Below are 22,293 nucleotides of genomic sequence, written 5' to 3'. Positions count from 1 at the left end.
GGCCTTGTGGCCTGTTGTGATGACGAGAGTGAGATACCATGTGAAGCACAACACGTCTTAGTACCTTGATCCCCTACAACTAAGCCCCGAAGCTTACATCTTCTGATTATAATATCCTTCCCCAATGGGCTGCTTTCTTTCACAAAGTAGATTCTGTTTTGTCACTTCACCAACACATATGCTTTATGACCTCATCAGAAGTGGTGTCTCCACTATCCTTCAAGATCCCTGAAGGCAGAGAGCATATCTACAGCCCCAGCCCAGGGCAGATACTCTGAAAAACAGAGAGCAGACTGTGTATCTCTCACCTCTCTTCAACACTCTTCCCTACCATGTATTCTCAGTCATGACAGCTTTCCCTCCACATGCTTCAACTGGCTTCCCTACTCCTCTTTCACAGCCTTTCCCACTCTAATTCTTACTAACTCTTATATTCCTCTTCCAGGAATACTGGCTAAAAGAGAAAATATAGTGAATATTTAAGGATTCTATATTTGATATGCAAATAGTCAAAGAGAACACAACAGTGGGCTGGCAATCAGAAGACAATGAATTCTAACTGAAACTGCCAGTCTAACATTGAGCACATCCCTTGGTCCTAAGGGTGTCAGCTTGTCAAACATGAGGGCTCAATAAGATAATCTATCGGGGTCTCTTGTATTAGAATCATCTCTGATCATAAGAAAACTTCTGTCTTAGTCAAATTTTCAAAACCAAACCCAAACTCTGATACTTTTATAGACTAATTTGTTTTTGAACTGAAAAAAAAAAAAAAAGGATTACAATTTCTGTTGTTATACGAAACATTTTACTTATAATTTCCGTTGCTATACAACTGCACATTTTATATTTTCATTTCACATTTTTATTACAGTTATTCTTATTTAAATGAGAAGTCTTACAGTGTCTAATTTGACTGCACAGCACTGAGCCTCATATAAAAAGAACTGGCTAAATTCTTCCAGTGTGGAAGCTATGTTCTGATTATCACATGCTAGGTAAATATGGAGACCATATTTGCTTTTCCGAGTTATGCACGTTTTAAAATGGCTTATTAAGGGAAACTCACAGCGCTTTAGTTTAGTTTTTAGTTGGTTGATATGAGGGTCCAAAATCTAAATTCAGACTTTTTATGTTGTTATGGACTGAACTGTCCATATATGCTGAAGCCCCAACCCCCAATGAGATGGCATTTGGAGATAGGGCCTCTGGGAGGTAATTAGGTTTAGATGAGGTCACGGAAGCGAGGCTTTCATGATAGGATTAGTGCCTTTAGAAACAGAGATGAAGAAAAGCTTGCTTCTGCTCCTCTGCCACGTGAGAAGAAAAGGGGGAAGGCAGCCACCTGCAGGCCAAGAAGACAGCCCCCACTGGGGAACCAAATCTGCTGGCATCTTGATTTTGGAATTCCCAGCCTCCAGAACTGTGAGAAATACACACCCGTTGTGTAAGCCACCCAGTCTATGTGGTGTTTTGTTATAGCAGCCCGAGCTGACTAAAACACATATTTAATGCCTAATCCAGTTTCAGACCCATAGGGTATTTTTATTGCATTCCAATTTGAACCCAGTGTTTATCTAACTCATGGTCTTTGTCAGAAAAAAAAGAAGTGAAGTGTGATGGCTTTAAAACTTATCTGCAAATCTTCTGATATTCCTGCCATCAATAGGTGGGGGTCTTTGCCCCACCCTCCAATGCCATGATCCAGGCCAACTTAAGTGACTGGTTGACCAACAGCAGATGACAGAAATAACACTATATGACTTCAGAGGGTAGGTCATAAAAGGTGACACAGCTTCCACCGGTTCTCTCTGGGATGTTCACTCTTGGAATCTAGCCATCATGCTCTGAGGAAGCCCACAAGCCTCTGTGAAAAGACCACAGAGAGGGGCCCACATATAGGCATTCTAGATGACAGCCTAGCCGATGTCCCAGGTAACTACATCAACATCGGAGTGAACATGCCTCCAGCTCCCAGCCACTGAGTCATTCCCAGCTCTGGCATCTCTCCAGCTGAGGCCTCAGTCATCATGGAGCAGAGACAAGCTGTCTCGGCTGTGCCCTGCCTAAATTCCTGACTTACAGAGTCTGACAGCATAATAAAATGATTGTTTTATGCCAGTAAGTTTTGGGGTAGTCTGTTAGACAGATGTAGATGATAAGTGGAACATGAGATCAGAATATAATTATGTATTGATGCAAATTTTTCATTATACTAGGAAAATAACTTAAAGCCCAAATCTTCATCGTGGATAATAACATCATTTTCATAAATGTAGCCAAATATAATTCCATAGCTAATTTCCTAACTGCTAAAATAAAGGATCAAGGAAGAAACACAAGATAACAAGTGTGCTTTTTTTCCCCATTAATTTGGCTCCAGATGGGCAGAGTTCTAGGTTTCTTAGATGGTCCAGCCAAGGTGGCATCAGGATAGACTCACAGTGGTCTGAAAACAATCCACCTCAATGCCAAAAATATCTGGAGAGGGGTGGAGGGATGGAGCAGTGGCATACTTTATAATCACAGCAGCAGAGAGGTCTATGCCTTACTGTAGGCAGCGGGTGCGTCCCTTGGGCAGGGTTCACAGGCAGAACAGATCCCAATAGGGCATATAACATTAGGGAGAAGGACAGATCAATAAGGAAGAGGGCCATGTTACTGCAGATATGAACAGCGAAAAGAGCAAAAACAGTGAAAATTGAAGGAGTTTCATTATTATATTTATGAAGTAAAGTTTTAACTGTCCTACTCAATCTGAATATTTGCTACTTCGTCTTCAAAATAAAATTCTTTGTTGCTGCAGTCTGTATTTCACTAGTCCGAGAACATTATTGGGTGTACTTTAAGCATCAAGGATATCTAATTCACAGATAGCTCTCATTCCCCTTTAGATACGCAGGCCCTCACTGGATATGGAAAGCGAATCAGGCCAGAATCTTTTTTTTTATTGTCTCTCTAATAGACGTGAGAAGCTACCAAAAACCCAAAGAATTTGGAGGTGGGGAAGGCATCTTCAAATTCACATGCGTGTATATATTTTCATAATACCTGAGAGTACAACAGCTCCCCTGTTATCACCGAGAATCTGTGTTTAAAAGGGGTCTCTCTTAGTCACAAGACTGGGCTATCACTGCTCTGAGTTCCTCCTCCAGGTGCCTGCAGGTAGACTCCTGGTGATGGCTGAGGGCAGCAGTGGTCAGTCCATAAGAGGCAGGGATAGCCACAAAGGAAGTCACTAGGGAGTTGGCTGGTCCTCTTACAAAGCAGGGGGCCTTTCAGCTATGAGTAAAACCCCTTTGTATATGATAGAGGGACATACACTACACAATGCATCACCTGCGAACTCAGATTTAAGCCTGGTTTTCCGTACACAATACTTGAAATACATGATATAATGGGATTTATAATTTGCATTTCCCTCTTCACCAAAAAAGTATGAAGAAAGAGAAGGAAAGCACTGCAGGAATCCCCCAGAAGGAACTGAAAGTATGTTAGCATCTTACTAAATACATAAAATTTCATATATTGTAACACATATATATATTCCTTCCTTACCTTTTCTGCTGATATGAACTGAGTCCAAGTGTTGTCTCAGTCTGTGAAAGGAAGAAACAACTGGTGAAAACACTGAAACCAAATCTTTATACTACAGACATACAGAACATTCAAAATATTTTACTTTAGTTTCAACTTCGATCTTACACTTACTTGGATTTTTAGGTTAAACCTGATCCCCAAATCATACGAAATGATTTGTCACACTAATTCAAATGGTAGAATAATTTGGATTAAATTTTAAACATACATGGAAATAAAACAAAGTAATGTGAAAAGTCTGCCAAACTAATACATTCCACGAGAAGAGCCTCCTTCACAAGTGCTTTGTGAGGCTACGTGTGCCTCTCACTGTTCGCTGCATACCAACTGTGAGTCACGTGCTGGTGTCTAATGGTTCCTGCCATTATAGAGTGCAAGGTGGGGGGGCAGTAATTTTAAAACTAAACAAGTATGTGTTTACACATGGAGTAAACGATTATCAAAATATTGGAAAAGTGCTGTGAAAGAGAATAAATAGATGATATGCTTAACTACGTCATGAAGGAAGGCCTGTGTGAAGAGAACATTTACACTGAAATCTAAAGGATAAAAAAGAGCCGTGTGTGGAAGTGGGATTGTGTGGTGGTGCAGAAAACAGCACGTGCAAAGGTCCTCGCACAGGAAAGAGCCTGGATGTTCAAGGACAGCAGGTACATTTGGCTGGAGCTGAGACAGAACGGGGAGAGAAGGAGAACATGAGGTTGGAGGGCCAGGCAGGGGCCAGATTACGTAGTGCCCTAGTAAGAAGTCTGGATTGCGTTGTACTCTAAATGCCACACAAGGGGTCTGAGGGAGTAAGAGAGACAGACAGACATGGTCTAAGTTGTAAAGACATGATTCTGGCTGTAGTGTAAAGATGGATTAGAGGAAGACAAGAGAGAATACAAGAAGTTGGGAGGCAACTGAGGAAGGAAAAGAAGTTCTTAATAACGATGTGTGAGAAAACGCCAAAACTCTAAGAAATACCATCAGTGAACTTATCCCAAAAGGTTAGCTTCTACGTTATAATTAGAAAAAGTAGAACTGTGGCATTATTTTTTCCCATGAATATGTATTATTTGAGGGGCCAGCCCGGTGGCGTAGCGGTTAAGTTCACGCGTTCTGCTTCGGCGGCCTGGGGTTCACCGGTTCGGATCCTGGGCGTGGACCTACGCATTGCTCATCAAGCCATGCTGAGGTGGCGTTCCACACAGAGCAACTAGAAGGATGTATCACTTGGACATGCAACTATCTACCGGGGCTTTGGGGAGAAAAAAGGAAAAAAGGAAGAAGATTGGCAACAGATGTTAGCTCAGGGCCAATCTTCCTCAAAAAAACCCCAAAAAACAAAAAAAACACAAACTCTAGTAACATTGTACAGAGTCTGTAAGGAGTTTAAAAGTAAATTTGTTAAAAAAAAATGCATTATTTTGAAATGGTATTTTGGAGAATGTATATGGGAGAAATATGGCAGATGTGGGAAAATATCCTTATTGTTTGAAAGTGAATGCTCAAGTGAAGTGTCAGGATGTCTGTAATTTTCTTTAAAATGTTTTAGCAAAATAATTTGTTGTGTGTACAAGTATGCGTGTATATAAAGCAAAGACAGCAAAATGTTAATAATAGTTGGGTTTATCTGAGTAGTAGGTGAATGGGGATTCACTGAACTCTTCTATTTTCTGCACTTAAAGAATTTCTTTAACTTTTTTATGAAAAATTTTTTATTACGGGACAAAATATTTGCAAATCATATATCTGACAAAGGGTTAATATACAATATATAAAGAACTCCTACAACTCAACAGCGAAAAACAAACAACTTGATTAAAAAACGGGCAGAGGACTTGAATAGACATTTCTCCAAAGAAGATACACAAATGGCCAGTAGGCACACGAAAAGATGCTCAACATCGCTAATTATTAGGGAAATGCAAATCACAACTACAATGAGATACCACCGCACTCCCATCAGCATAGCTACTACCAAAACAACAGAAAATAGAAAGTATTGGTAAGCACGTGAGAAACTGGAGCCCTTGTGCACTGCCAGTGGGGATATAAAATGGTGCAGCTGCTGTGGAAGACAGTATGGCAGTTCCTCACACTATTAAACAAAGAATTATCATACGACCCAGCAAGGCTACTTCTGGGTATGTACTTTGGGTATATAGCCCAAAGAACTGGAAGCAGCAAGCAGAGACTCAAACAGACACGTGGGCATGCACGGTCACAGCAGCATTAATCACAACAGCCAAAGCACGGAAGCAGTCCACGTGCCTGTCGCCGGATGAAGGGACACACAGAGCATGGCTTATACATACAAGAGGACATTGTTCAGCCTTCCAAAGCAAGGAATTTCTGCCATATGCTACAATGTACACGAACTTTGAAGACTAGGTCTACGCTTATGCTAAGTAAAATAAGCCAGTCACAAAATGACAAATACTATATGATGCCACTTATCTGAGGTACCTATCCTTGTCAAAATCATCAAGACAGAAAGTAGAGTGGTGGCCGCCAGGAGCTGGGATAGGGGGAATGGGGAGCTATTGTTTGATAGGTACAGAGTTTCAGTTTGGGACGATGAAAAAGTTCTGGAGCTGGATGATGATGATGGAAAAATAAATATGAATGTACTTAATGCCACTAAACTGTACACATAAAAATGGCTAAAATTGTAATTTTAATGTTATGTACAACTTACCACAGTAAAAAAAGAGCTATAGTAATCAAGATGGTGTGGTACTGGCATAAAGACAGACAAACAGATCAATGGAACTGGAGGAAGTCCAGAAATGGACTCACACATTTATGGTCATTTGATTTTCAACAAAGGTATCAATGCAATTCAATAGGGAAACATATATCTTTTCAAGAAATGGTGTTGGAACAACTGGACGAACCTATATAGAGGAAAAATAAACCTTTATCCTTATGTCACACCATGCATGCAAATTAATTTTAGATAAATCATAGTTCTAAGCATAAAAACTAAAATTATAAAGCTTCACCAAGAAAACATAGGAGATTATCTTTGCAACCTTGAAATAGACAAATATTTCATGAACAGGACAAAAAAAACACTAGCTATAAAAGAAAAAAATTGATATACTGGACTTCTTCAAAATTTTAAAAATATGCTCACCAAAAGAAATTGTTATGAAAATGAAAAGGCAAACCACTTACTGAGAGAAAATACTTGCAAATCACATATTTGATGAAGGACTTGTATCCTGAACATATAAAGAACTTGTGAGTCTGAATAATAAGAAAACTACCCAATTTTTAAAAATGGGCAACTATACAAATGCCAGCTAAGCACATGAAAAGATGCTCGGTATCAGTTATTAAAGAAAAGCAAATCTAAACTACAATGATATATTTACTACACACTTATTTACAACGTCCAAAATTGAAAAGACTGACCATATCAAGGGTTGGCGAGGACACGGAGCAACTAGAACTTTCATACATTGCCAGCGGGAATGCAAAATAGAACCACCACTTTAGAAGAAGCTTTGCAATTTCTTATAAAGTTAAACATACATCTACCATATGACCTAGCCATTACACTCCTAGATATCTGCCCGAGAGAAACAAAGGCATATGTCCATACAAAGACTTGTACATGAATGTTTATAGCAGCTTTATCTGTAATAGGTCAATACAGGAACAACACACATTTTCATCAACAGGTGAATGGGTACATGAACTGGGATATATCTACAAGGGAATTCAACTTAGCAATAAAAAAGAATAAATCCAAAGACTGGAAACCTTTGTTTTTTCCCTTTAAACATTTCTTTATTGCTTTATAATAAATATGTGCGACTTTTAAAAGAATAAAAAATAACTTTTGAGTGAAAAAAAAGAATAAACTATTGATACATGCAAACATGGATGAATCTCAAAATAATTATGCTGAATCAGATTCCTCCAAAAAGTACATTCTGTATGATTCCATTTATATAAAACGGCTTAAAATATAAACTAACTGATAGTGACAGAAAGCAGATCAGTGGTTGCCTAGGGATGGAGAGTGAAGGTGGAGGGATTCCCAAGGGTCATAAGTAAATTTTGGGGGGTGATGGTTATGTTCATTATCTTGATGTAGTGATGGTTTCACAGGTATATAAATACATCAAACTTTTCAAATTGTACACTTTAAACATGTACAGTTTATTGTATGTCACTTATACTTCAATAAAGAGTGTAACCTAAGCGTTTGAGGACATGTGAAACTGTGGTTCTCATGTGAAGTTGATAGAAAGAGGGCTCAGGAAGTGTATCACCCATGTACACTTGCTTGAGGGGAAAAAACATATTCATGAAGACAATCTGGTCAACAAGATTACTCATGAAGAATTGCAAATGAGGAAACTGCCCTGTGAAAGATAAGCAGACACTCCAGGTAAAGGAACTGTGGAAATAAGGTTAGAAAAGCAGAAAGTAAATGGTTTTGAAGTATAAGCCACAAAATAGAAGAATAATCATTTAACTTTAACAAACAAGAATAAAAATCTCAGTACATGCCAACAGTATACTCTAAGTATTGAGAGAAAGTAAAAGATCATCACAATAGACATTACCTTGTTTCTGAAGCAATTTGAGAAATAAAAGTTTAAACATATCTTAAATGCATATCTGAAAATTAAGCCTCTAAATCAAGAGACAGAAAACAACAAAAAGGAAAGCATAAAAATTAGATGAAAGAGATTGAACATATATACAGCATGATTAAATAAGATAAACTCATCTATTTAAAAGAGACAAAAGGTGTTTTTGGTGTCAAAAAACCAAAGCCCAACTATAAATACCCAACACAAAATGATGCAGAAATGTTGCAAGTCAAAGAACGAGCAAAAATAGGGTAAATGTCAAAAAAAGAGAAGAGACAAAGCAAGCAAATAAGGATTACAACTTTAATAACCTTACAGTGAAAAGATTTGATATTGTATGTAAAAAATTTATTAAATCAACAGCAAAAAGAAAGAAAAATAAAGACTATAGGAAAAAGAATACCATGACTGAAATATAAGTCAAGGGCAAGAAGAGGCAATTCACTAAAGAAAAATAAATGACCAATAATCATATGAAAAAGATTACCATCTCACTAAATAGTGAAGCAATCCCTAGAAGATGCTGAGATTTCATATTGCACCATCTGACTAGCAGGAACCTTTGAACTTTATAAATTTATGCCCGGAGATAACGGTCTATCAGGAGTACTCAGGGCCCTAGAAAATGCCTGTGCCGTGTATTTTTGGATCTTGTATCAAATATAAGACATACGTACAATATTTCAAAGTAAACTTTTCTAAATGACAGAAACTTAAAGTTGGTAATTCTTGACTTATTGCAAATGATCTTTTCACTGTGTCTATCAACAAAGACAAGCATAGACTCGTTCCCACCCACAATTCAGACTCCAGACTTCTGCTGCATCCAGCCTCAGCCTAGCTCACCGCTAGGCTCCAGATTCCAGACCAGTTTCGGCAGTCTCTCTCAGAGAGCACCTCCAACCCCAAATAGGGTATGAAAACAGGAGGAAAACGGACTATTCTGCCAATTGAATGGACCAAACTGCAAAAACACATATGATATTCTCAAATATTTCTCTTACCACAAAAATAACACATTATCCCTATAACCAAGTAGTTCTCAACTGGGGGCAATTTTGTCCTCCAGGGGCATTTGGCAATGTCTAGAGGCATTTTTGATGGTCACAACTGAAGGGGCCACTAGCATCTAGAGGGCAGAGTCCAGGGATGCTGAAAAATACCCTACAATGCACAGGACAGTCTTCTACCCCCAATCCCCAGCAAGGAATTATCTGGTCCAAAGTGTAAATACTGCCGCCAAGACTGAAAACCTGACTGTAACTTGAATTTTTTTTTTTTAAAAGAATGTGATGCTTTATTTTATTTTATTTATTTATTTATTTGTGTGAGGAAGATCAGCCCTGAGCTAACATCCATGCTAATCCTCCTCTTTTTGCTGAGGAAGACCGGCTCTGAGCTAACATCTATTGCCAATCCTCCTCCTTTTTCTCCCCAAAGCCCCAGTAGACAGTTGTATGTCATAGCTGCACATCCTTCTAGTTGCTGTGTGTGGGACGCGGCCTCAGCATGGCCGGAGAAGCGGTGCGTCTGTGCGCGCCCGGGATCCGAACCCGGGCCGCTAGCAGCGGAGCACGCGCACTCAACTGCTAAGCCACGGGGCCAGCCCAGTAACTTAAATTTTATAAGGAGATAATAATTTAGACTTTCATTCGTAGTAACATCTCCTTGCATTATAATTCAAAGCGCATGAACGTCACAACAACTGTCTCTCTCTCTCTAATGGTCCTTGCAGTTGTTAACATACCGGAGACATTCAAATATAGGATTATATTTTACAAATAAGGAAAATAAGCCTCTGAATGATTCAAATCACTGGTCCAGGATCAAATGGTATGAGTCAGAATTCAAATCCTGTGATCTGGTCTATTATTACATACTTAGTATGACATATCTGCGACAAGACTGTATATGCCTGAAACCGACTTCTTTTAGCTTATATGAGCTCAAGTTGGCCATATTATTGCTAACAATTTCTAACGTAACCACCATTTTATACTGTATAATTGTTGAACAGAATATTTAATTTTCTTAGAAAAAACTCAACAAATAAATGAAATTTACTACAGAATTAGGTATACAATGCTAATTGTGTTCAAGGCAGTGGGTGCTTAGAAATAAGACAAGGTCTGCACCAGCCCAGAATTTAAGATTCTCGATGGTACAGGCAGGGCATGTACACAGGCTGGTGGTAACTAGGAGCCACACCGGGCAGCATATGAGTGTCACAGACTGTGCAACTTTTGCCAGGGCTATGCTTGAGAAGAGGAGCCAAGTTTCCTTGCAGGTGATCAGACTTCTTTGTCACTTTCAGATACAAAATTACATTCTTCCTTAAGGATTGGGGTGGGGGTAGAGAATGAGGTTTGCTTTTGATTAAGAAAACCTAAACACATGAACTTCTCTCTCATCAACTGCCCTCCTCACTACCCTAAAAGTTCTCTGCAAATAATCTCAACATTGAAAATGGACAAGGTATCTGTGAGGCAGTTTTAAGAATTTTTAACTCACAAAATGTGTCTTTTCTGACTTTTTAAATGTTTTGCTTCATGTGCTTGCCCATGTGTTTGTATTTTTAATGTAAATTTTTAGTGAAATAATTGTAGATTCACATGCAGTTGTAAGAAATAAAATAACACAGAGAGGTACATTTTACTCCATTTCCCCCAATGTAACGTTCTTCAAAATCTATGGTATAATACTACAACCAGCATATTGACATTCATACAATCCACATGTCTTGTTCAGATTCCCCAGTTTTATTTGCACCCATTTGTGTGTAGGTTCACGTATCCACCACTACAGTCAGGATACAGAACAGTTCTGTCACTACAAGGATCTTGTGTGTTGCTCTTCTATAACCACATCCACCTTCTGCCTCCCCTGCCCCCAAGCCCTGGCAAAGCCTACTCTATTATGCACGTCTAAAATTTTCTCATTCCAAAACTGTCTATAGAGGAAATCAAATCTTTTGGGATTGGCTTTGTTCACTCAGCATAATTCTCTGGAAATTCATTCAGGTTGTTGTGTGTACAGTCAATAGTTTACCTTTCATTGCTGAGTAATATTCCATGGTGTGGATGTACCACAATCTGTTTAGCCATTCACCCATTGAAGGACATCTGACATCTGGGTTGTTTTCAGCTTTTAGCTATTACAAATAAAGCTGCTATGAACAGGTTTTAGTGTGAACATAAATTTCCATTTCTCTGAGAGAATGCACAAGAGTCTTAACTGCTGGGTTATATGATAAGAGCATGTTTAAGTTTCATAAGAAACTGCCAAACTATTTTTCCAGAGCGGCTGTATCACTTACATACCCCCTACCAACGTATGAGTGATCCAGTTTCTCCACATCCTTGCCGGCATTTGGTGTTGTCACTATTTTGTTTGCATGTGGTTTTAATCTACATTTTCCTGACGGATAATGTGGTTGAACAGCTTTCCATGTCCTTTTTGCCATCCGTATATGCTTTTCAGTAAAATGTCAGTTGCCAATTACTAATTGGATTATTTTTTTAATTACTGAATTTTGAGAGTTCCTTATATGTTCTAAACAACTAGGTCCTTTGTCAGATATATGGTTTGCAAATATTTTCTCCTAGTCTATATTTTGACTTCTTATCTTCTTTACATGGTCTTTTGCAGATCAAGTTTTTAATTCACCAATTTTTTCTTACGGATTGTACTTTTGGTATAAAGTTTTGGTGTCAAGAACTCTGCCTAGCCCTATATCCTTTTCGCTCATGTCTTTTTCTACAAGTTTTATAGTTTTATATTTAAGTCCATGATCAATTTTGAGTTAACTTTTATATAAGATATGAGAGTTGTCAGTACATGTTAGTACCATTTTAATATCTTTCAGTATTTTTTGTTCCTAGTTTTTAAGGCTATTTTTAAGCCAGCTATTTAATCTTCCTTGTACCACTTATTTTTAAAACAGAGGGCAGGAAATGGCAGTGTGAAGGGAGTAGAGAGTCAAAATGCGGATGAGACGGAGAGCAGATAGTTCTGAGAAGACTCACAATGAAGTAAAAAACAAAAACAAAAACAAAGAACCTATGTTCAAATAACAGCTCTGCCCTCACTAGCCAAGTAACCTTGGGAAATACATGAGGAGGCATTCTGTCAACCGCAAGAGCTGCACAGATGTTCACCTCTGATGAGGGCCTTCCAGCGTCCCAGACATTTCCCCAATTCCAGCCACAGGTAATCAACTTGACATGATGAGGAATGGCTGCTTTACGAATAAAATTAATTGTTATATTGTAAAAGTGACTACGTAGAATGAGAAAACAAAGCTATGTTTGCAGAGAGAAAATCACTGAAAGGAAATAAATCAAAGTGTTAACTTGTTTTACACTTGGGTATTGTAATATAGCCTCCAACCCCCGACTCCAGAGCATAATGGTTAAGAACTTAGCCTTTAGAGTCAAACAGCTTGGTTTTGAATTCTAGCTTTACCATTTACTAGTCACTTACTGAAGTTACTTAAACTCTCTGTACTTTAATATGCTCCTCTGTAAAATGATCACAAAATTAATACCTATCTCATGTATTTAAGAATTTAAAGAATGCCTGGCACTTGGCAATACCAAACATTACTTATAGTTATTTATTATTTTTCCAAATTTTCCATATTTTCTACAAGCATGTATTTCTTTTGTAATAGATTTTTTTTTAAGGTAAGTGCTTTTACAATTCTGTATATAGTACACCAAAATCACAGCTCGCTCGCCCTTTACCTTGAGAACAGTAAGCCCATTCCCAAGATAATTTAGAACAGACGGTGGTAATCAACAGTCTGTAAGTCAGTTCTAGCCTATCATCAGTTTTTTGTGTTTTTCCCTTTCATTACTATGGAAAATACACATAAGGTAAAACTTACCATCTTAACTATTTTTAAATGTACAGTTCTGTAGTATCATGTACATTCACAATGTTGTGCAACCATTACCACCATAAATCTCTAGACCTCCTTTCTATCTTAGAAAGGTGAAACTCTACACCCAATACAACAACTCCCTATGCCCTCCTCCATCCAGCCCCTGGCAACCTCCACCCTACCTTCCGTCTCTATGAACGTGACTACTCTAATGCTTCATAAAAGCGGAACCATACGGTATTTGTCTTTTTGTGACTGACATTTCACTTGGTGTACGTCCTCTAGGTTCATCTATGTTGTAGCATATGCCAGAATCTCCTACCTTTTTAAGGCTGAATAATGTTCTATTGTACTTATTTATAAACCACATTTTGTTTGTCCATGTATCTGTTGATAGACACTCGGGTTGCTTCCATGCTTCGCTGGCTGTGAATAATGTTGCTATGAACTTGGACGTCCCAATACCTATTTGAGACCACGATTTCTGGTCTCAAAAAATCTGGGTCTCATATACCCAGAAGAGGAACTGCTGGATCATATGATCATTCTATGTTTAATTTTTTGAGGAACTGCCATACCGTTTTCCACAGCAGCTGCACCATTTTACATTCCCACTAGCAGTGCACAAGGGTTCCAGTTTCTTACAAGCTTACCAACACTTGCTATTTTCTGTTGTTTTGGTAGTAGCTATGCTGATGGGAGTGAGGTGGTACCTCACTGTAGCTGTGATTTGCATTTCCCTAATAATTAGTGATGCCGAGCATCTTTTCATGTGCCTACTGGCCATTTGTATATCTTCTTTGGGGAGATGTCTATTCAAGTCCTTTGTTTATTTTTTTAATCAGGTTGTTCGTTTTTTGTTGTTGTTGAGTTTTAGGAGTTCTCTATTTTGCATATGAGTCCCTTATCAGATATATGATTTGCAAATATTTTCTCCCACTCTGTGGGTTGCCTTTTTACTCTGCTAATATTTTCTTTTGATGCACAAAATTTTTAAATTTCCATGAAGTCCAATTTGTCTCTTTTTTCTTTTGTTTCCTCTGTCTTTGATGTCATATCCAAGAAATCACTGCCAAATCCAATATCAGGAAGCTTTTGCCCTGTTTTCTTTTAAGAATTTTACGGTTTTAGGTTTTACCTTTAGGACTTTGATCCATTTTGAGTTCATTTTTGCATACGGTGTTAGGTAATGGTTCAATTTCACTCTATTGCATATGGATATCCAGTTTCTTCCCAGCATCATTTGTTGAAAACACTATACATGCCCATTAAATGGTCTTTGCATCGTTGTCAAAAATTATTTGACCATATATGTGAGAGTTTATTTCTGGGCTCTATATACTATTCCATTGGTCTACGTCTGTCTTTACGCCAGTAGCACATCGTTTTGATTACTATGGCTTTGTCGTGAGTTTTGAAATCAGGACATGTGAAGTCTTCAGCTTTGGTCTTCTTTTTCAAGAATATTTTGGCTATTAAAGGTACTTTGAGAATCTATGTGAATTTTAGGACAAGTTTTTCTATGTCTGCAAAGAAACATCACTGGGATTTTGATAGAGAATGCATTGAATCTGTGAATTGCTTTGGGTATTACTGACATCTTAATAATATTAAGTCTTCTAATCCATGAATATGGGCCGTGTTTCCATTTATTTATGTTTTTAGTTTCTTTCGGCAGTGTTTTATAGATTTCATTGTACAAGTCTTTCACCTCCTGAGTTAATTTCTAAGTATTTTATTCTTTTTGGTGCTATTGTAAATACAATTGTTTTCCCGAGTCCTTTTGTGGATTGTTCATTGTTAGTATATAGAAATGCAATTTATTTTTGTGTGTTGATTTTGTATCCTACTACTTTGATGAATCCATTTATAGTTCTAACAGTTTTCTGCAGAATCTTTAGGGTTTTCTATATATAAGATCACATCATCTGTGAACAGAGATAACTTCACTTCTTTTGTTCCAATTTGTAGGCCTTTTTATTTCTTTTTCTTGTCCAACTTCTCTAGTTAGAATTTCCAGTATTATGTTGAATAGAAGTGGTAAAAGTGGGCATCCTTGACTTGTTCCTGGTCTTAAAGGAAAAGCTTTCAGTCTTTCACCATAGAGTATGATGTTTGCTGGGGGTTTTTCAAATATGGCTTTTATTACATTAAGGTAGTTTCCTTCTGTTCCTGGTTGTTGAGTGTTTTCACCTTCAAAGAGTGCTGAATTCTGTCAAATGCTTTTTCTGTAACAACTAAGAGAATCATGTGGTATTTCGTCCTTCATTCTGTTAATATGGTGTATCACACTGATCCATGTATGTACACTGAACTGTCCTTACATTACAGGAATAAATCCCACTTGGTCATGGTGTATAATCCTTTTAATATGTTGCTGAATTCTGTTTGCTAGTATTTTATTAAGGATTTTTGCATCAATGTTCATAAGGGATATTGGTCTGTAGTTTTTCTTTCTTGTAGTATCTTTGCCTTTGGTATCAGGGTAATGCTGATGTCACAGAATGTGAGGAAGTTCTCCCTCCTCTTCAATTTTTTGGAAAAGTTTGAGAAAGACTGGCAGTTCTTCAAATGTTTGGCAGAATTTACCAGTGAACTCATCAGGTCCAGAGTATTCTTTGTTGGGAGATTTTTTTATTACTGATTCAATCTCCTTACTAGTTGTAGGTCTGTTCAGATTTTCTGTTTCTGATTTAATCTCAGTAGGTTTTGTGTATCTTGAAATTTGTCCATTTAATTGAGATTATGCAATTTGTTGGTGTACAATTGTTCATAGTACTCTCTTTTAATCCTTTTTATTTCTGTAGAATGAGTAGTGATGCTGCCACTTTCATTTCTGAATTGAATAACCTGAGCCTTCGTTCCTTCTTAGTCCATGTAGGTAAGGGCTGTCAATTTTGATCTTTTCAAAGAACCAACTTTTGGTTTCATTGCTTTTCTCTATTTTTCCTACTCTCTATTTCATTTATCTTTGTTCTAATCTTTATTATGTCCTTCTTTCTGCTAGCTTTGGGTTTAGCTTGTTCTTATTTTTCTAGTTCCTTAAGTTGTAAAGTTAGGTTATTGATCTGAGAGCCTTCTTTGTTTTTTTTTGTGTGTGTGTGTGTGAGGAAGATCTGCCCTGAGCTAACATCTGCCAATCCTCCTCTTTTTGCTGAGGAAGACTGGCCCTGGGCTAACATCCATGCCCATCTTCCTCCACTTTACATGGGACGCCGCCACAGCATGGCTTGCCAAGCGGTGCGTCGGTGCGCGCCCGGGATCCGAACCGGCGAACCCCGGGCTGCCGCAGCAGGGCACGCACACTTAACTGCTTGCACCACCAGGCTGGCCCCATTTCTTTGTTTTTTAATGTAAGCATTTATAGCTATAAATGGCTGGTAGCTAGGTGCTCAGCTGGGACCGCTGACCACAGGACTACATGTGGTTTCTCCATGTGGCTTAGGTTTCTCATATCATGGCAACTGGGTTCCCAAAAGAAATATCCCAATTCCTAGATGTCCAAGAGACCCACATAGAAGCAGCCAAGCTTCCTATGACCTAGCCTTAGTATTCCCAGTGTTCTGCCACACAGTATTCATCAAGATACTACTACTATTGTCTCACAAAGTATATATTCATCTAGTTATCCATATATTTATATTTTTATTGCTCTTTATTCCTTTGCATTTTGAGCTTCTATCTGAGATCATTTACCTTCAGCCTGAAGAATATCTTCTATTATTTCCTTTGGTGACAAATTCTCTACATTATTGTCTGTTTGAAAATGTCTTTATTTCTCCTCTATATTTGAAGGATATTTTCATTGGATGTAGATTGCTAGTTTGGTAACTTTATTTTAAGTAAATTTTATTATTTTTGCCTCCATTGTTTCAGTTTATAAGTCAGCTCTCAGGCTAATTCTAGCTTCTTTAAAAGTCTTCTTGGGGCCGGCCTGGTGGTGCAGCGGTTAAGTGCGCATGCTCCGCTGCAGCGGCCCGGGGTTCGCCGGTTGGGATGCCAGGCGTGCACCGATGCACCGCTTGGCAAGCCATGCTGTGGCGGCGTCCCATATAAAGTAGAGGAAGATGGGCACAGATGTTAGCCCAGGGCCACTCTTTCTCAGCAAAAAGAGGAGGATTGGCATCGAATGTGAGCTCAGGGCTGATCTTCCTCACACACACACACACACACACACACACACACACAAAGGTCTTCACACTTGTTTCTCGGGTTGCTTTTAGAATTTATCTCTTTGCCTTGATTTTCAGTAGTTTTACTGTGTACCACTCAGATCTCCCTATAAGAACTTGCCATTCAGCTATGAAAAATGCTGTTGGCTATCAGCCTCTGAGTGTAGGACCTTTGGAATCAACTGAAGTGTTTGGGGTAAGGCCAAGTTCTTTCTGAGCAACTCCCAGTCAATGAATGAGCACAGCAGGTGGACTAGGGCCTGGTGACCTCTGCCCAATGTGGGATGCTTCCAGCAGGCAATCTATGGTCCACAGCTCCCCACTGGGTTGGCCAAGACTCTGCATCTCTATTTGAGGCTCTTCCTGACCAATCTTGTTTTCATCCCCTTATTTTTCACAGGCAGTAACCCTCTAATAAATCTTTGGCACTCTTAACTTTGTCTCAGGATCTTGCTGAAAACCCCAACTGACACATATGATAAAGGATATCTATGGGGGGTGGGGGATGTAGAGAAAAACTACAGTAAACAACATACTTAACAGTAAAATACTGAAAGGTTTATCTCTGAGATGAAGAATGAGTCAAAGATGCCCACTAAATATCACTTATATTCAACATCATGCTGGTTGTAGTAAAGGCAAACAAAAGAATTAAAAACTAAAATGATTGGAAAGAAATAAAATGTTATTAATCTCAGATTATGACAGTTTATGGAGGTAAGCCAAAACATATAGAGATAAGTCATTAGAACCAATAAGCAATTTAGCAAGCTTGCTGGATAAAAGTCGATATATAAAAAACAACTGCATTTCTACATTTTATCTTGAGCCACATGAATTACCACTTTTATAGACCAGAAAAGGCAACAGAGCCCAGACAGACTCACACATATATGGATACTTGATTTATGAATAACTTGTCACTGAAGAATACTGGGGAAAGAAAAATACTGGAGCACAGTCAATAAAGGGTGCCGGGTCAAGTGTATTTCTATATGGGAAAAATAAAACCTTAACCTCACACCAATAACAAAAATCATGGGCCAGCCCCCGTGGCTTAGCGGTTAAGTGCGCGCGCTCCACTGCTGGCGACCCGGGTTCGGATCCCGGGCGGGCACCGACGCACCGCTTCTCCGGCCATGCTGAGGCCGCGTCCCACATACATCAACTAGAAGGATGTGCAGCTATGACATACAACTATCTACTGGGGCTTTGGGGGAAAAAATTAAAAAAAAAAAAAAAAAAAAAAACTTTCAATAACAAAAATCAATTCCAGTTAAAATTGTAGCTACAATTGTGAAAAGCAAAACAATAAATTTCTAGATTTTAGAAGATAACATAGGAGAATATCTTCATGACCTTGGACAGGAAAAGATTTAACAGGACACAAAAAGTATAAACTATAATGGAAAATATTGATAGACTGAACTACATTAAAATTAAAACTACACTAAAGTTACGAACTTATGTTCATCAGAAGTCACCATTATGTGTGGAAAGGGTAATCCACCAAGTAGAAAAAGATATTTCTAATACGTATAACCAGAATTGTATCCAGAGTTTATAAAGAACTCCTATAAAACAAGAGGAAAAAAAGACATACAACACAACACTTAAATAAGGCAAAAGATTTAACAGAGACTTCACAAAAGAGGATATCCAAATGGTCAAATAAACATGAAAAGTTGCTCCACTTTATTAGGAATCAGGGAAACGCAAATTAAAACCACAGTAAGATACTATTACCCACCCTTCAGAATGCTTAAAAAAACACGTTAAGTATTGCAAAGGAATTCCCGAGGATGGGATCGTAAATTGGAACAACAACTTTGGAAATCCATAAGGCATTATCTATTAAAATTGAAGATTCACATACTCTACAACCCAGCTGCTGCACTCTACTCAACCAGAAATGGTCACCATTTCTTATGGTCACCAAAAGACAGCATTATTCACGGTAGTCAAAAATTGGAAACAAGCAAAATGTCCATCAACAGCAGAAATGATATATAAATTGGGGTATGTTCAATACTATTCAACAATGAAAATGAATGACTACAGTCACACTCAACAACACAGAGAATTTTAGAAACATAATGCTGAGAAAAGAAGCCGGAAAAAAAGAATACGAACTGTATGAACTTCAAAATACAGATGAAACTAAACTATAGTGTTTAGAGAGACATGCTCAGATGGTAAAACTATAAGGAAAGGAAATTATCATAAACTTGAGGACAATGCTTAACTCTTGGAGATAGTGACGGGCAGAGAGCTTCAGGGGGAAATTATGTGAGTGTTGGCATCTTTTTAGTTTTTAACTTTGATGGTGCTTATATTTAGGCATTTGTTTTGCAAAAAAAACCTCCACATTTTATGCATCTATGTATGAATTATATCTCACAAGAGACACTTCAAAGAAAAAAATAAATTAATCACATTCTTAGACCTGTTTTACACCCTTTGGAAGAAGACTCAAAATAGGGTCCCTAATTAAATGGTTAGAATTCATTTATACTAGCCTACCTCTAGAATGAGTCTGATTCATCTTCTATAAGGCAGAGGTTCCAATGGCTCCAACTCCAACTCCTTTTAGTTATATAAACTAAGAAAAGTTGTCTAGGGGTTAAAGTTATCCCCAATAGCCTCTTTAACTCCTGCTAAGTTTTACTACGGCTGTCTTTAAAAATTAGTATCTTTTAAGTGTAAGCTCATCTAAGAACAAGAGTACTACCAGGCAACCAAACTATGCTCATTCATTCAACTGAGTTTTTTGGTGGGTTGCAGAGTATTGTCTACAATCAAGGAAGGCCTCCAGAGTCCCTTGTAGGCGACCCTAATACAGAATAGGAGGCAAACTCTCCAAAATCTTTTCCCCAACCTTCCTCTGAGAAGACTGGGCAAAGAATTATTTTTACAATATGAATAAAACACTCTCTGGCTGACTAACAATAGTGTTGGAGTTGAAAATTGAGGGCACAATAGAAGAGAAATCTGTTATCTATTGTGTGTGTATAAAAAGACCTCTTTGACCTGCACTACCTTCTAAAGCACGCCAATTAGGAATTTCTCTCTTTTCTAAAAGGCAACCCTGTTACTTAACCCTCAGGCAGCAGCGCAACGGAAAGTGAAGTCTTAACAGCTTTGGAATCAAACTTGCTACTTATTCCTCCTGCACCCCTTATTAGCACTGAAATTTGGGCCGATTAATGAACTAGCTGAGAATCCAGTAAGTGCTCAAAAAATGCTAGTTCCAGCTATCCCCACCTTCTTGTGAAGGTTTCCTGTCTTGGGCAACTGAAAGCCAGGTAGTGAGTAGAGATCACAGATGCCTATATGTTATTAGAACAACCAATGAGCACCCAATGAGCACTCAGAAAAGAATATTTATTACCACTGTTTCTTGACCAAGGTTAGAAAACAAAATTATGGATTCCCAGTTATAAGCTTTAAAAGACAGACCTCTGCATGTGCTCTGAACCTCATTATAGAGCTTGCCTTCCAACTTAAAATTCTATTATTCTGGCAGTATAGTGAAAAAAACAGAGAGCTAGCCTTTTCGTTGGGCTTTATCTTCACTTGTTTATAAGAAAGTTAGATTAGAAAATATATTAATGCTTATAAATGAAAGAATATCTTTTGTTATTCAATCTTATAATCTATCAAAGGAACAGGTTAGAAGAGCCAACCATTCTTATCAGTTAGGAATGGAATGATGGTTTGAGATACTTGATCAGGACCTCCTAGGGTGATGAGTCAATGCATATTTCTTTTGCTGAACTGCAGAATCCTCAGAGTCTATGTTCATTTTAGGAATTGTTGCATCTTTCTATATTCTATATACCAAATCTTAGTAGCCTTGCCAAGCAGGAATGACAATGGCCAAAGCACCAACTACAGAAAACGTGGGCTAAGAGGATTATTACAATTTCTAATCATTACCTAATACTACCACTGGTAACCCATGGAATCACTGGAAAGAACGGCACATGCATCATGCTGCAGAATGAGCTCTGAAACCAGACAGTCTGGGTACTTACTGGATGTTGGACTTCTGCTCTAACAATTGAATACTGAGAAAATTATTTAACTTCTATAAGCTTCATTTCCCTTATCCTTGAAAAACAAGGAAAGCAAATCCAATCTTTCTAGTAATTGTTTTATGAGTTTTGGTAATTTTTACTGAGTTATTATCAATTAATTTTTAGGATTAAAAAATTACTATGGGGGGCCAGCCTGGTGGTGTAGTGGTTAGGTTCACGCACTCCGCTTTGGCGGCCTGGGGTTCCCGAGGGTTCGGATTCTGGTCGTGGACTTAAGCACTGCTTATCAGGCCATTCTGTGGCAGGCGTCCCACATATAAAATGGAGGAAGATGGGCACAGCTCTTAGCTCGGGGCCAACCTTCCTCAGCAAAAAGAGGAGGACTGACAGCAGATGTTACCTCAGGGCTAATTTTCCTCACCAAAAAATAAAAAATAAAAAATTTGACCAGGTAGTCAAGTGGTTAAGTTCAGCGTGTTCCACCTTAGCAGCCTGGGTTCGGTTCCCGGGCGTGGACCTATACTGCTCTGCTAGTGGCCATGCTGTGCTCGTGGCCCACATACTAAAAAGTAGAGGAAGACTGGCACGGATGTTAGCTCAGGGCAAATCTTCCTCAGCAAAAAAAAAAATTATTAAAGGCCAAGCCACATGAACATAACATAAATTCCAGGACCTGGGAAGGAATGCTCTCAGGCAAAAATCTCATTTTAAATAATGTAAAACAAGGCTGTTGCTTTGATTCTCTCCCTGCTTTAGCTTTAATTTGGAGAAACTTGATCTATATTCCACCACAGAAATGCTACATGTACATACTTCTATTCTAATCATACCATAAGAAATTGGGAGTTGTTTAAGAAATAGGTGAACCTATTGGCAAATTCTTGTCACAAAGAACGACATTATATAAAAATTAAAATTGTTGTTCCGAGGAAACATCCTTCAACATTAAAATGAACAATTTATATGTCTCTATTCAAAAGGATCTTATATTTTGCTAC

The 22,293-nt window shown here is 38.2% G+C and overlaps 1 protein-coding gene across 2 annotated transcripts in view; it reads right to left on the bottom strand.

Annotated features, from left to right (window-relative positions):
* TMEM131 (transmembrane protein 131) overlaps window positions 1–22,293 on the bottom strand; it is a 221,740-nt gene that overhangs the window by 144,222 nt on the left and 55,225 nt on the right. For both annotated transcript variants that reach the window (XM_058534507.1, XM_058534508.1), the window contains exon 3: window positions 3,559–3,599. In XM_058534507.1, the coding sequence (XP_058390490.1) occupies window positions 3,559–3,599 (41 nt within the window). The remainder of the gene's footprint in view (window positions 1–3,558; window positions 3,600–22,293) is intronic.

The sequence above is a fragment of the Diceros bicornis genome, chromosome 40 (assembly GCF_020826845.1).
Source record: "Diceros bicornis minor isolate mBicDic1 chromosome 40, mDicBic1.mat.cur, whole genome shotgun sequence".
Lineage (NCBI taxonomy): Eukaryota > Metazoa > Chordata > Mammalia > Perissodactyla > Rhinocerotidae > Diceros > Diceros bicornis.
Note: the sequence above shows the minus strand (reverse complement) of the source record. Positions and strands in the feature narration are given on the sequence as shown.